The following is a 15,952-nucleotide window of genomic DNA, read 5'->3' on the forward strand; positions in this document are numbered from 1 at the left end:
ACAAGCCCGATGGGAATGCTATTGAGTAGGAATAGGAAGAGAGAAATGGAGGCAGCAGTATCAGCTCCTCTCTCAAGTAACTGTTGTGTAAAGGGGAGGGGGAAATGGGATGATAGCTCAAAGGGCGAGGGGGTGGAGATGAGTGTTTATTATTTTCCCCAACGAGCGAAGTAAGAACGTGTTTGCGTACTGATGGGAATGATCCAAAATATTGATGGTGCAGGAGAGAAAGGGGAGAAGTGCTGAATGACAGCTTGAGGTCGTCAGGAGGGGATGGGATCCAGGGCACAGTGCAGGGCAGACTCTAGGAGCATGGGGCCCGGGGGAAGCCTGAGGGGGTCTGGGTGCAGGAGAGTGTGTGCATGTGTGCTGGGATCTGCTGGAGGTTCTCTTTGGACGGGTTCTGTTCTCTTGGTGACTTGGGAAGCAGGGTCATCTTCTGAGAATGGGCATTGGGAAGAAGTGTTGGGGATTTTCGGAGGAAAGAGGAAGTGGGAAATGGTCTTGGAGAGTGGGAGAAGAGGGGCAGCTGCCAAGAAGCACTCAGAACTTACTTGTGGTTTGTGGTCATGAATGTGAAGTCAGACCACTCAGCACAGCGGTGTGGTTTGTCTCCGGCCACATTTTCACGTGCATGCTTGCAGGCAGTGGGTGGAAAGTCAGTTTGAATCAGGGGTGTACTTCTACCAAAGAAGAACAACAGTGAAAGAGAGAGTTGGGGGTATATAGGAGGAAGTAGTTATAATTGACCCTGGAATTTAAGCCAGATATGAAGGAAAATGAGGCATGGAAGGGCCGGGGACAGTGCAACTGTGTTAGGGCCAGTGGATTGAAAGTCCGAGAGTTAGAGCTAGAACGTAGTGTGAATAAACTGGAAAGACCAGGTAGAATATTTGAGAAGGAGATTCTGGAGGGATTCTGGGTATTATTGATGACAGAATCGAGGGTACAACCGTGGCACTGACTGGTAGAAGACAAGACCGTTAAAAGGTAGGTCAAAGAAATGATAAACCAGTAGACCAGACAGATTATTATGATTGATATTAAATCCCAAGCCAAAAAGAGTAGTTTTGGGAAGAATAACTGTGTACAGGAGGTGAACTCTATAATTTAAATCCCTATAAAAATGTGAGATCTAGAGAAAAAAATTTGGTTCACACAGTTCTTCTTGCTAATTCAGTGGAGAGCCTCTGATCTTCGTCTTCTTGAGGGACATGTATGATTTACTTTCTAATTCTTTTTTGTAAATTATTCAACTGCCCAATAGTTCTTAATATTTCCTACATTGTACATGGGCTGAACTGATCTTTGCTAGGAAAAGTACGTCAGATCTTTGCAGGTGAATGTGTCCGCATAACAGAAATACCTTGGCTGTGAGAAACTTGACTCATTCTTATCTCATTTCTTCTCTACCTAAGCAAGAAACTGACGGATAGATAATTGAATATTCCCAGAAATAAACTTAAAAAATGTGTGAGATATATCTAGAGTGATAACAACTTTTCTAAAAATATGAAAGAAAGCCCAAATAAAAGGGAAGCAACCATGTTTCTGAACGGGAAATTTTAATATTACAAAGATGTCACCTCTCTCCAAATTAAATGTCAAATTCAGTGGAATTCCAATCAAAATATCTAAGAGATTGTTTTGAAGCTCAACAAGTTGATTCTGAAGTTCATCTGGAAGAATAAATATGTGAAAATAGTCAAGAAAATGTTGAAAAAGAATAATTAGGAAAGACAGGAACTACTGGATATCAAAGCAAGCTGCTAAGTTAACAGTAAATGAAAGAGATAAGATACTGGCCAAAGGAGAGGCATATAGATCAATGACAGCCCTAAATGTATAGGGAAGATAGTATTAGATAAAACAAGCATTTCAAATTAGTGGGAGAACAGTCTAACAATTAATTACTGGCTATTTGTTAAGGGGAAAAAATTAAGCCCTTAAATCACAGGATACATAAAAATAAATTCCAAGTAAATATCTAAATATTTTTAAAGTAGACACTAGAAGAAAATATAAGAGAACATATTTAATAATAATGAGGGTGAGAAAAGTCTTTTGTAAAAGAAGAACTCTAAAGACAAAAGTCCAGAAAGGTTTAACAAACAGACTTGACAGCAAAACCAAGGAATATTCTGCGTAGTAAGAGATTAAAGTGGAAGAATTTCCAGAATAGGCCAAAAATTATTTATTTGTGTTTTTGTATGTTAATAACCACGTCATCTAAAAGAGGATTTGGGGGCACTTACAGCAATGAATATAGAATAAAATAAAAAAATAACTCATGAATGAACAAAGATGAATGAAGGTGAAGGCAAAAAACATAGAATGTCAGTGAACAAAATATATTGTATAATACCCTAAAGAGTTTTTAGAAACAAATAGCATCTTTTTCTTTGAGTTTCCTAGAAGCCAGAAAGAAGGAGGGAAACAACATCCACTGGCCATTTCATAGCGTCCATAAGGTAACAACTGAGGTGTTCAGAACACACATAGATATCTGATACCTACACAGGCAAGAAATGTCTCTAGGAGGTCTTTGGAAATAAAAAATGAGCAATAACTTAATCTAATACAACATGACAAATTATTCATCAGATTTGATGTGGCCACGTATGGGGGCATACGGTTACTAGACTTACAGTGATCATTTCACACTGTATGCAGGTCTCAGGTCATTATAGTGTACCTGAAACTAACATGCATACATCCACCATGTTCCCCCAAACGTAATGTCACCACAGAATGTCAATCAAGCCTTGTAGTCACACTGTTGGTATTCCCCAGAAACTGGCAGAGCCTCCACCTCATGCATCCTTTCCTGACCTTGACAAGACATCCAGTGACACCAAGCCTTCAGTGATTTTTGTAGATATTTCTGGCATTTGAGGGGTCACTGGGAAAGGTCACACACACAGAGTCTTGCCACTTCATTGCCCACTCTCCCCATCCCCCCCTCCTACTTTGCCTCCACCCCTTCACCTGTCTCCCAGCCACGTCCACCCAAGCCTCATCTTCCTCCAGTGCCAGCTGTTTCTCTCCCTCTGGCCCTGGCACCAGCAGTGGGTGCCCTACCCTTGGAGCCAGCCATTGACCCAAAGCAGGGCAGTGTAGCATTTCCCCCTCAAAATCTGGCCTCTCTGGTAGAGGAATGTCCTCACTGTCCATCTCGTTCACTAGGACCAGGGAGCCAGTTGACCCTTGCCCGCTCCCTCCAACTCCCATGTCATGGGGGAGGACTGGCTGTGTCTCCTTGCAGGCCCTACCTCACAGAGGGTTCATCAGCCGAAGCATCTCCTTACAGTTAGCCCTCAGCTCCAGTGCTGGCTCTATAAATAAGTTCCTTATTTTAATGATGAGCCTGCATAGTGGAAGGAGATGATTAACGAAGAGAAATCTGAAATCACTTCTGATCTGGGCAAAGTAAACAAGTGCCTGTTTCCAAGACTGCTACAAATAGAACACTGGCCTGACATAAGGGACGTCCATCCGAGTCCCCCTCCCCCAGCTGTTTCTGTTCTCCGTGTCTCAGGATGTTTTCTTTGTATGTTCTTTGCTGTAGGTACGAGGATCCTGACAAGTGCCTGATTCTCTATGGTGATGACCAGGTAGGTGTGGAGGGCAGGAGGAGGCAGTCGGCACCGGCTCAGGGGCCAGGAAACCATCTGCCATCCTTTCGGGGGGAAGCAACAGGGAGGGAAGCGTGTGGGAGCATCTGTATCTTGAAGCCGAGGAGCCAGAAGAGGAGAGAGAGGAGGAAATCCGGCATTATGGCAAATACATGAAACACTAAGAAATAAGACGCAAGGACGCCCGCCCCCGCCTGGCGCTGTGCTCAGTGTCTTCAATCCTCACATCACTGCCACCAAGCAATGTTCTTAGTGCCTTTTGTGAGAACGGGGACACTGAGGCACAGAGCAGTTACCCAATTTCCCAGGTTACAGTCTGCTGGGAGGTGTCAGAGTTGGGATTTGAACCCAAGCAGTCTGATCTTAGCCTGCACTTAACCACTGCTTTACCGGCTTTCAAGTAAAATGAAAGGGGTGTTCCAGGGGCTGGGAAGGAAGGAATCACTCAGAGAGCTTTCAAGTCAGAGCAGGGGGGGCAGCACACATCTGGTTCGCCTCCCATTAGGCAAGGAGGCTCCAGTTAATCCGGCCAAGAGGGAGGGGGCAGCAGGGAGGGGGCAGGATGGAGGGATCCTTTCCCTGGATTTTGTTTCACAATTAGAAATACGGTTTAAATGCAGATTCCCGTGGGAGAGGCGATAGAGTGATGTAAACACAACCGAAGCTGATGGTGTGATGTCCTAGAATCTTTTGAAGGGCACTTTGGAAGAGGACCAAGACAGTGTCAAAGGGCACCACATTCTTGGGTCAGGGGGTGGGTCAGAAGAGGAAAGAAGAGGGACCGTGGCAGACACTGACCTCCAGCTGGTCCCAATTTCTAATTTAGCTCGTTGTCACCTTTCTATTTTCCCTAGGGTGTTTGAAGGCAAATTTTTGAAACTGAGGAGCCAAGAGGGGGCATGTGGATGCTTCCACAGGGACCTTACAGTCCAGGGCCCTGCAGGGTGGGGGCAGGGACTCTGCATTCACTGCCCAACTCCAGGGGGCGCCATTCACACAGACTGTGACATGAATGGTGTCTCTGGATTTGTGCGTTTCAGCATCCAGACCTGGAATTCCCCAAGTGGACGCTGGCACAGGGATGGGACAGGCGAGGAAACCCCACCCCCACCCTCGCCACGGTCATCGTGCCCTTGTGGTCATCAGCACCAGGGGACTGTTATATCGGGCTCCTGGGCTTGCTCTGCCCACCGTGCTGCAGCCCTGGTGACTGGCAGCGGTCCAGCAGAAGTCAGGGAGGCGAAGCCAGGGCCTATCCAGGTGACAGTGCCTGTTCATCATAATGCAGGTTCATTGGTAAAAATGCAAATGACTCATTTCACTTCATCCCTCTGACAGACTGCTGGTAGCAGTAACTGGCTGCTCCCTACACCTGTCATCACTGCCGCACTGCTCACTTTGTGTAAAGGGCCTGCCACACTTCAGGTGTATATATAGCAACCATCATTACAGCCGCCTAGTGGAAACTTGATCATTCACTGCCCCCTAGTGGACTTGGAGTGAACAGGCATATATGGCTGTGTTCCTTTGATTTAGGTTCTAAGCAAATTCGAGTTGCCTTTTGTTTCAGGAAGAGTTTTGGGGGTCTGCTGCTTTAATCGTCATTGCTCGTGGCTGTGGTTCTTAATTAACAACACTTTAATGAGATAAAATGTCAATCGTGGGTGGCTCTTTATGGAGCTATATTTGAATGTTCAAAAGTCAACATTTTCAAACAGTAATGAGTCTTCATCTGATGCTCATTTTAAAAATCGAATTTTATTTAGGCTGAAAAAAAACTTAAAATGAAGGTAGCCTTAAAGAGTTCATGTTGCCATCTAGCAAAGTGATGAGTTGTGCTCCAGAGGGAAATAAGTTCAGAAGCATTGGCTGTGCCTGTCTCACCTAACATCGCCTCACCATCCTTCATCGGCTTTCAGAGTCTTCACAGTTTGGAATCAGGGATGAGCATAAGGGAAGCTACACTGGCAACATGGCGACAAAAGCAAGGGAAACTCAGTTCATCATCATCATATCACAAAGGCTGTCTCCACGAGCGACTTTCCTTGGGCTTCTTCTTTTGTTGCATCTAGCCCAGGCTTGTGCACTTGAAGATCATTTGATAATATTCATCAGTGTTATGTTCAGCATGCTAACCGGTTTCTTAAGAAGGGCAGTAATCTCCTTTTATACCCTTCTGAGCTATTTGCTCTTAACAAGAACTTGAAAGATTTGTAATCATCTCAAGAGTTCAGCGACTTCATTGCTCTGACCTCTTGGCATATCTGCTGCTAGAATATTATTGATACTAGAATAACTCCCTTTCCATCATCATAAAGACTCTTGCCATAAAGATCTCCATCAATAAAGTCAAGGTCAACTGTGTCCAAAGGCATCCTTTGTGTGTGTGGATTAGCTTTGCATCCAGGCGTCTAGAATGATGCTAATTAGATGCCATCCCTGAGAGAACTAAAAAATAGCCCTTCAAATCATTTTCTGTGCTTAGTGGTACAGATGAGGAAACTGGGAAGAGATGGTTGCATAAGTGCTATTTTGGAGTTCCCACGGTGGTGCAGCAGACTAAGGATTGGCATTGTCTGTGCAGCAGTGGCTCAGGCCACTGTGCAGTAGGTTAAGGATCTGGTGTTGCCGCAGCTGTGGCATAGGTTGCAGCTGTGTCTTGGATTTGATCCCTGGCCCCAAGAACTTCCATATGCTGCAGTTGCAGCAAAAAGAAAAAAAGAAAAAAAAAAAGCGGTACGTGGATGAGATTGGCATGGAGGTAATGCTATATTCCACCCCCCCACCCAGGACATCCCTGTTCATTTAAGTATTTCAGGCTGATTATAGGGTAGATGTAGTGCTGATAATTGGGAACTTCCAAGAGAGAAAAATGTTGGTGGAATAGCTTCGGTGTATCAGCCTAGAGAAGAACTCAAATTTTTCCATTTCTGTGTAGATCAGAAACCGCAGTAGCTGAAGTACTTCAGAGTTTTTCTTAAGCAAACTGTAGTTTTCCGTGGAATGTCACAGGAAGTGCTGCTGGTGATTCATCAGGTTAAACTTTTCCTCCTTAGCAAAAAATGAAGCTGCTGTCCAGTGTGGAGGTCCAGTGTGGAGGTCCAGAGAGTTCTGGGGTGGAGGGGTAGGGGAAGGGGAAGTGGGGAGGAGGAAGCAGCCTTGTTTACTGACCAGTCAGAACATTCCAGCTGTGACCTTGAATGGCTTCTCAGAACACAGTGAAAGCTTCAACCCATGGAAACTTTCAATCCAATAATAAAAATTAAATAGGCTTGGGAGTTCCTGTTGTGGCTCAGCGGGTTACCAACCCAACTATTATCCATGAGGATCTGGTTCCAACCCTGGCCTTCCTCAGTAGGTTATGGATCCTGAATTGCTGTGAGCTGTGGTGGAGGTCACAGAAGAGGCTCGTATCCCATGTTGCTGTGGCTGTGGTGTGGGCCAGCGCCTACAGCTTGGATTAGACCCATAGCCTGGGGACTTCCATATGCTGCAGGTTTGGCCCTAAAAAGCAATAAAAAGAAGAAGAAGTAGGCTTGGGGTATAACTCATTGGAGAAAAATAGGTCAGTAGAACTGCCTCCCTATAAGTCCCCATTCCAGCCCAGTGAAGCTCTGTGGCTGCCTGTTGCATGAAAGTTGGGCAAAACGCTCATCAAGTGCCTGAGCTAGTTTAAGTCAGTCAGTCAGCATGTCTCATAGACCTCGAGGCCCCAGAACTGAGTGGTCCTCTGTCTACCCCTGGCCTCCTCAGCCAGCATCTTTGAGCTGTCATCTCTAAAGAGCTACTAGGGCCAGGACTGAATTAAATGCTAGGGACAGGAATAAGGAAAAACAGAGTGGAGTTGTAGGCAGAAGCTAAGAGTATTCTTTCGTCCATCTTGGAAATTTGACAACCTAACTAGAAAAATCAAGACAAAATACATGGGAAAAGTTTTAAAAGTGCATATAAAGAAGGCAAATAGAACACAACCAATATTTCTGCTTTCTGACCTCATCCCAGTGCTTCCTCCTACTAAGAGCACCTTCCCTCGTACACAAGGGAGGTGGGGGAAGTGATACAGCAAGCAGACCTGCACAGGGAGAGCCCCATCCAGCTGGCTGTCATTCAGCGGAGACGCTGGCTTTCCTTGAGGCTGCACGCACGCCATGCTGCCGCATCCTCTCCAGCTGATCTCCGGCCAAGCGGCCTCATTGGTGGTACCGAGCATGTTTTATGTAAGAGTTTCAAAGCTGCTGCTGCTGCTGCTGCTGCTTCTGCAGTAACTATAACCTGGCCTTTCATGTCTCGGTCTAGACAGATGCAGGATTGAATAAAGAATCCCTCCAAGCCCTGTGTCACATTGGCCATCTGGAACGTAGCCGGCCACTCATTTAGCAAATCGCTCTTTTTAAATGCAGCTGCTGTGTCTCAGCGTTTTTGCTACCAAGACAGATCGCATGATTCTTCTGCCTTCGTTTATCTAAGCCGTTCCTCTCAATCTGCCCAGGAACTTAAAAAGGCTGTTAATGCATGACAAGGCACTTGACCCGCGTGATTTCCAAGCCCAGGAGGAGCATTCATCTTGCGCTGGGCTGTCCTTTCCTCAAAAGCAAGGGCACCTTGCCTGTGCTCCCTGTCTTAATGAAAGCCGCCTTTATTAAGAATCCCATTAAGCTCCGCAGTGCTCAGCTATCCAGCACTGTAAATATTACCCTTTAGAAATGCATCCAGAGGCCCGGAGCAGGCAGCTGGCCCGGCAGCAAGTCGGGAGGTGACCTCAGACCTCTGATCTCCATGGACAGAAGGGTGTTGTTTGACAGCTTGGTGCCTCTCTCCTTTTGGAAAGATGGATTGCAATCATTAGCAGATAATGTCAACAAAGCCCCTGAGATGATTTGAATTAGAGTTGGAAGCAAAATGATTTCAGACTAGCAATGAGTGCTCAGGTGTTTTTGTTTTTGTTTTTGTTTTTACCTTGGTTTTTTTTTTTTTTCCAAAGGACAAGAAAAAAGGGGACCACCCAGGCTAAGCAGTTTATTGTCAGGATGTCACTGGTCGCTGCGGCCTGTCCTGATTATCATCTGCTATTTATCAGGCAAATAATCCTGGAGTGACCACTGGTTTCATCATCTACTTAACTCAATTGGGGTCATAGTATCTTAAATCTGGAAGTCAGAAGCAAAAGAAGTGAGTGTTTATTAAATAAAGACCATATGCTCTGCCCTTAGCTACACCCACTGGAAAAGAAAAAAAAAATAGTAAAAATGATCTTTGCCATTGAATTCTGTAGGAGACAAAAAGAAACAGAGTATTTAAAATGTAGCAGAGGGCAGTTATCAGACTTCCTGGGTTCAAATCCCAGATGCAGTTTTGGGCACATTTACCTTTTGAAACTCAGTTTTCTCATCTGCAAAACGAGGTGAACGTTTATCTCTTGGAGTTATTTTCAAGAGAGAGTGAATCAATTTTGTCCACTGTAAGAATTCAGCAAACCCTACTAATGGTAGTCAAAGGAAGCACATTCTTGACTATGAGGGGATTCGCAGAGGGAATACAGAACATTTTGGACTGGGGAAAGCAAGGCAGTCTTTATGACTTAGCTAGACCCTGAAGGAAATCTAAACTCTGGGTAGAGGAAGGGAGCTGATGTGAGCAAGAGAGATGGGGGCAGAGTAGGAGTGGGGCAGCTGAGTGGACCAGAGGGAAGAGCTCCCATTTGGGGCGTAGGCGTGGAAAGGTCGAGGGGCCCCACTGATGAAGGATCTTGAAATCCAGCTAAAGGGTTTTTACCTGATCTAACTGGAAGCAGGGAACCACCGTGATTTCTTTAGCAGGAAAGCAGCAGAAGAAGGGCCGTGGGTGAGGTTAGAAAGATTTGCCTGATGCCAGGGAATGGGGTGGTTAGCTGGAGAAATCGGGGCTGAGAGACAGGGTCCAAGCCAGGCACTGTTCTAGGCCTGCATGAAGGGTACAGTGAAGGTGGCCCCAGGGGGCTAGGATGGAAGACCTGATGCCTAGGTAAACACCAGGAGTGAGGGAGAGGGAAGGAAACTGGTTTCATGGAGCACCCTTTCCAGGCCAGCCTTCCTCCACCCTTCTCACTGTATCCAGCTCCAGGCGTAGGTCCTCAGGACGCCAGGAGACTAGCAGGCCCTGGAAGCTCTGGAGCCTGTCAGAAGGGGAGCTGTGTTCTGGCCGATGGGCTGGTAGGTGTGGTTTACATACGAGGAGAGTGTGACGTCCTCCACAGACGGGTGGTGTGGAAGCTGCAGTCCCAGCTTGGGAGCAGGGCAGCAGAGGTACAGACGTTGCAGCCCCTGGCCCTCAGCAGACAGCTCGGCTCTAATACTCGAGGAACATTTGAGAGAGAGAATTTTGGCAGGGAAGCGCTGAGGGCTAAGGACCCCAACCTTAGAGGCACAAAGTAGGAGCTGAGAGGGGCAAGGAACCAGCAGAAATCCAGGAGCAAAGAATGCCTGCGTAGCCGAAGATCCGAGGAGCTGGGCAAAGATGGGAGAGAGGAAATTCCATTCGATGTATTAGAAGTGGAGCCTGTGGTGAGAAAAATGGCCGTGGAGGGAAGAGGGAGACAAGCCAGACTGCAGGACTCTGAGGAGGGAGCGTGGAGGAAGGAAATGACACATGAACTAGGAGGAGAGATGTGGAGAGAGGGCAACAGTGCACCACGGTTTCTTGAAATAAAATGCGATTCTAAATGGTACTGTAATCACATGAAAAAGTGACAGAACCCAGGGGCGCTAATGTAATTCTCATTAATAGATTACACTCTGGAAAGATCCCACAGAAGACACGTGACACAGAATTTTTGGTGTGTATCATACTAAGGTTAAAAAAAATTAGCACACTGAGGTTACCTTTGTATCCAGACTGAGCAAGAAAATGACCTTACCTGCCACAAACTCCACGTACTACAAACTGGGCTGAGACCATAGCTCATGCCCGTGCTGCTTGACCTGAGCTCAGAGACTGAAACTTTGCAAGTCCTAGGACTTCTGTTACCATGGGCACGCCAGTCAACCTCTTTCTGCCTTAGTCTTGTCATCTGCAAAATGGAAATAACAAAATCACCTGCCCTAGAGGATTCGCGTGAAGATGTAATGAGATAAGGCCTACAAAGCAGTTGGTTGGAGCAGTGCCTGGCACTTAGTCAAGGAGACGTTCAGTCACGGGACCCCCTCAGCACAGTAACAGCATTGACTTCATACACGAGGCAGCAAGTCCTGCTGTTATGCATACCCTGCTATTGTTCCAGTGTCCTCCTCAGTGTGAAATGCTGTTCCAAGCACAGGGCACTGTGGACAATGTCCCAGCATGGTCAAGGTCCTCCAAGTGCTTGTCACATACGACGGGGAGCTTCCCCTGTGACCTCCGTCCAGGCATTTGGACAGGGCAGTCTGTCTAAGCACGTGTCCTCAAGGTTGTGCCAGCTCCACTTGCTGGATATGAAAGCCCATCTGTCTGGCCTGAAAACTATCCCCTGCTTTTTAAATGGAAAGAGATTGCTTGTTCCTTCTGCCGAGAGAACACAAGCTTTTAGTGTGCGGGAAATAAATGGAATGTGTTGGCCTTTTACTTCTGAAGGAAATTTATTTTTCTTTTCTTTTTTAAACTGTGTTGCAGGGATGTGTGAACATTCTGTTTTTGGCTTCTGTCGGTGAACTATTAAGGTAAATATTGACATTTAAGTCTAATTTCTAAATGAAGGGGAATAACACTTTTCTCTAAGCAAGGACATATAATCTCTTTATGTAACTGTTGCCATGGGGTAAAAGAATAAACCCAGAAAATTCTCTTAAGATAGCTTAGGGTTTGGATTTGCTTTTTCTTCTTTCTAATTTGCTCATAACCACCCGCCTGCTAGACTCATTTCCTGCTCTGCTCTGCCTACCCCCCATCATGGACACCACTACAGACCTCCAAAGTTGGCATGTTTTTTCATTCATTCAAGAAATGTTTTCTGAGGACATATCAGATCATTCTGCTGGGTTCAGAGGATAGAGCCGTGAAACCAAAACTAGTCACAGGGGAAGTCAGGATGTACATTTCAACTGAACATAAACTCTTCGGAGCATCAGATAAAACAGTCTGCCTGTGTCAGTCAGGATGGGTAAGCTGCAGTAACCAGTAACAAACAAGCCCCCACAGCCAGTGGTTTCTCACGTTACGCATTTTGTCCCCCATGTAGCAGCTCGCTGTGTGCGCTTGGTAGGTGACTTCCATGTGGTGATTCAGGGACCCAGACAGCATAGTGAGGAGGAGATCTGGGCCAGAGGTCATGCAGAGGATCGCCTGGGCTGTGCCTACAAGGGCTGTGGATGGCTTCTGCCCAGGTTCCCGAGGTCAGGCAAGATGGCGGAAGAGTGGACTTTCAGTGGACCTGGAGCCTCGTGATGGCCGTGGAAGCCAGGAAGGTGGACAAGCACACAGGGAAATGGGTTTGGGGAGCGACTAGCCTGGGAAGGAGGCACCAAGACAACAACCCACCATATGTCTCCTGGGACATTTCTGCTGGTGTCCCCGAACCCCCTTGTCACCAGGGATTTCTTTCTGCCCGTCACCTCTCCCTTGCCCCTTCTTTCTGCTCCTCTTTGCTGCTGTCGGGCTTGCTGAGTCTGTGTTCAGGTTGTGGGAGTGGCCGTCTTTGCTTGGCTTACAAATGTCACATTTGGAAGGTGTCTTTCCCTCCATCCCAGCTTTTCAAATTCCTCTCCCACCTTCAGTGCTCAGATCAAACCCATTCTCTTCCCCCAGGCCTCCCTGATCACTGCACCTTCCTCTGCAGTGTCATCATCTGCCCCCCGCCCCCCGGGGCCCTTCTCCGTCCCCATCTCCACGGGAGCTCATAGAGCTATGCATCATTCTCCAGCAGAATAACACCCCTAGAACAGATAGTGCCTGCTGGGGAAAAGAGTGAGGTGACAGACCAGCCCAAGCTCTGTGCCCTGATCCTTACGGCTGCCTTGGGTCCTTGTGCATAACCCAGAGACAGGAGCGTCTGCACCATCTCCCTCCCAGAGGGGCGCTGAGGTTCCAGCGAGGCCAATTAGGTGCATCCAGAAGGAGGACACCAGGCTTGTCTGACCCAAAGGCAAACGTGAGGTGTCCTGGGAAGGGGCTCCAGTGGGTCCCAGCACCTGCCAGGGGGCAACAAGCCTGGTGAGTCAGCCAGGCAGGGAGGGAAGCAGTGGAACTGGTGGGCTTCTGGAAACAGGAGATTTTCTCTCAAGTCAGTAGGAAGTGCTAATCAAGAATGAACACCTCTGGCCTAGGGCTTTGAAATTAGCAGAGGAATAGCTTTTGCAAACTAAAGAAACAGTTGACTAAAATCAGTCTGTGGGGCTGCAATCAGAGCTCTACTTAAAACCCACATTTACGGCCCTCAAGACAAGCACAGGTGTGCCTTTGCCTCTGGGTCCCTCCCCGATTGTCACTCAACCTAACAGGAGGCTCTGGGTTCCAGAAGGAAGGGCCCAATGAGTCCTGTAATGACCCCGCATCTCTGGGACCTGGGCCCCTGGGCGCTCAGGCAGGAGGGCAGCCTCCACTGCGCTTCCCCATTTGTTGAGTGTAAATACCATCCTCTCCCCTTGATGAGGAGCCCAGAGTCCTCTGAGTGGATGTACCATTGGTGGGTTTTAAGCTTCCTGGATAATGCGAAAAGCACAGTCTCTATAGAATATTTCATTTCTATTTAAGCAGAAGGAATAATTACCTCTGGAGCAAAGTAGATTGAAACTTAGGTGTCCTTTGCTCTTTTTGCTCATTTTAGATGCTGCCAGAAAGAAGGTTGCTGGACATGTCCCCTCTTATCCTCCCCCACAGAAATGACATCCCCCTGGGGATGGCAAGGGTTGCCGTTACCTGTAGAGACATCCTAGTGTGGGGTAGAGGTCCCCTGGATGGACTGAGGCCTCAGGACCAGGTCCACACAGGCGGAGGCAGTAGGACCTGCCCCTCTTTCTTGAAACCGCAAAACTCAGATGGGATTTGAACCCACTTTCTTTTCATTGAAGTTGCACACCTGGTCTCAGGAAGCTCAGCTTCCCTATATCTCTGTGCAGAAGGAATTCAGCGAGAGACAAAGCGATAGATAGGAAGTGGATTGATTTAAAGAAATAGATTTCATAGAATGTGCTCTGGCTCCAAAGGTGAGATCCTGAAATATGTGGTGGTTAGTTTTTATGGGCTGGGCAATTTCATAGGCTAATAACTATTTTGGAGAAGGGGCAGAGATTTCCAGGAATAGGGCCACGGCCCACTTTTTGGTCTTTTATGGTCAGAACTGTCGTGGTGCCTGTGGGTGATTAGCACATACTAATGTATTACAGTGAGCACATAACGAGGCTCCAGGTCCACTGGAGAGCCACCCTTCCGCCATCTTGCACCTAACTGGGTCTAGCTGGATCCTCAGTGCCTGTGTCATTCTTTTAAAGGTTCTGCATTGCACCCTTCCCTCCTGTTTCCTCTCACTCCAGGGGACGTCACACCCCAGGTCCCTCTCATGGGGGAGGTCACACTCCAGATCCCTTTCAGAGGAAGTCACATACCACACCTCCCATCCTCAGGGAAGAAGTCACTCCAGGTCAAGTGTGCTGTTACTCTTGGTGGCTGAGGGTCCCCAGGAGGCAGCCGTCTCAGTCCTATCACAGTGACACTCTGGAGCCAGAAGCATGGAGGTGAGTGGAGGTCCTGGTGGAATATTCACAGGCAGTCTCACCTTCAGGTGAGGTAAGTCCAGATACACATGCTTAGAGTAGGCATATGGACGTCTGCAATGGCTCCCGGACAGCAGCATCCCTCCACAGACACCCTGGAGACACCCCCAAATAGTCCCACAAGTAAATGCAGACACTGACAAATGTGCCACAGTCACCACCGCAGCCTCCAGTAACACCCTCATGTACACCCCGTAGACACTGTATAGATACTGTGGTCACACTCACACACCACCCACATTGCCTGCTGCACCACACAGCTGCCTCACCGCTGCCCACATCTCTACACAAACTTCACAATGCACCCTCCAACCCTTGCAGACAGCTCTCTGCAGTTCTCCTCACATTTACCAAAACAGCCCTTCTGTTTCATCCCACAATCTCCCAACACAGACACGCGTGAATACCCTGGAAAGCATCCCCTCACCCCTGACGCACCCAGACCCACACAGTCCCCTCCACCATCACTCACAGACCCAGCGTGCACACACATTCACACACCCAGACCCCATTCACACACAGTCGCACACAGAGCTTTGTGCACACACAGACACAGCCCAGACACACAAGCATGACACCCTTCTCCCTGTGCTAGGACACCCTCTGCCAGACAGACCTACCCGGACCTCACAGAAATACATCCTGACACATGAACACAGACGCCAGAGGCCTAATAAAGAGATGAAGACAGACACCTAAGCTTCGCTCCTTCAATGGCCACTTCAGGCTGTCTTCTAGCTGTCATCTTGAAAATCAGTAACAGTCCTTTAAAAGTTGTTTAAAGACAAGTGAGACTATGGTGCAGCCCTCTCTGGTCTTGGGGAAGGAATCAGAAATCCACTGAAATGAGATCAAATGGCGCCCAGGAGAAAGCCAGCAAAGGGTGTCTACTCCTTGCCACGCCATCCGAGAGTGGCCTGCACAGCCTGCCGAGCCAGGTGTGGCTCCTGGGACACGCTGGCCCATTTGTCCCCCAGTGGCCTTGTCAGGAAACAGGTCTGTTCTGACCTCTTTCCAAGGGAGGCTTCATCCCACCCTTAGGACAGCTTCTCCCACACAGCCCTGCAGCTGGTCTCCTTACAGTACAGAAATGAAAGAAAAAAGATATGATGCTCTAAAAAACCTTCGGATTCTTTAGAAAATAGGTGCTTCCAAAGAGGGGTAGTGGCTGTTAGGAGGAGGAGGGGAGAGACAGGAGATCACAAAGAAAACCAAGAGGACCAATAAAGGGATTAGAATGCAAGAAATAGCCCAGACCAGCTGGTAGCCATCTGGGAGCTGCGGAGAAAGGGAAGAACAAAGTTACTGAGTTTCTAGCAAGTGGGTACAGTTTATCATGAGAGGAGGTTACTGCTTTGAGGAACTGGAAAGAAGCCAGATCCATTAAAAAAAAAAAAGTCATTTCCCTAAGGATTGGATTGCAGTGAATTTGCTCCAGTCTGAAGTAAATCAGTTAAAGGACATTATTACTCGGGCGAAAGTTGGGAGGCAACTGAGGTGTAAAAATGGAGAGACCTTATCTCTGGATGTCAGTTTGAAAATGGTCAGTGGAAGAGTCGGAAGGATATTTGGCTGCACCTTATGCAGATATTTTCTAAA

At 47.5% G+C, this 15,952-nt stretch overlaps 1 protein-coding gene across 6 annotated transcripts in view; it reads left to right on the top strand.

Moving 5' to 3' along the window:
* LOC102159067 (cilia- and flagella-associated protein 337) overlaps window positions 1-15,952 on the top strand; it is a 135,413-nt gene that overhangs the window by 44,121 nt on the left and 75,340 nt on the right. For 4 of the 6 annotated variants that reach the window (XR_014819038.1, XM_084981304.1, XM_084981302.1 and 1 more), the window contains 2 exons: window positions 3,569-3,614; window positions 11,259-11,305. Coding sequence is in view for 5 of the 6 variants with exons in the window: in XM_084981304.1 (XP_084837430.1) it covers window positions 3,569-3,614; window positions 11,259-11,305 (93 nt within the window). In the remaining variant the exon portion in view is untranslated. Of the gene's footprint in view, window positions 1-3,568; window positions 3,615-11,258; window positions 11,306-14,113; window positions 14,315-15,952 lie in introns of all 6 variants that reach the window. The other 2 variants (XM_084981301.1, XM_021065551.2) reach the window with 1 other exon arrangement.

This window comes from Sus scrofa, chromosome 11, assembly GCF_054392235.1.
Source record: "Sus scrofa isolate SSC_HxYL_T2T_F1_AM1 chromosome 11, Sscrofa_HxYL_maternal_Yorkshire_Landrace_v2.0, whole genome shotgun sequence".
Lineage (NCBI taxonomy): Eukaryota > Metazoa > Chordata > Mammalia > Artiodactyla > Suidae > Sus > Sus scrofa.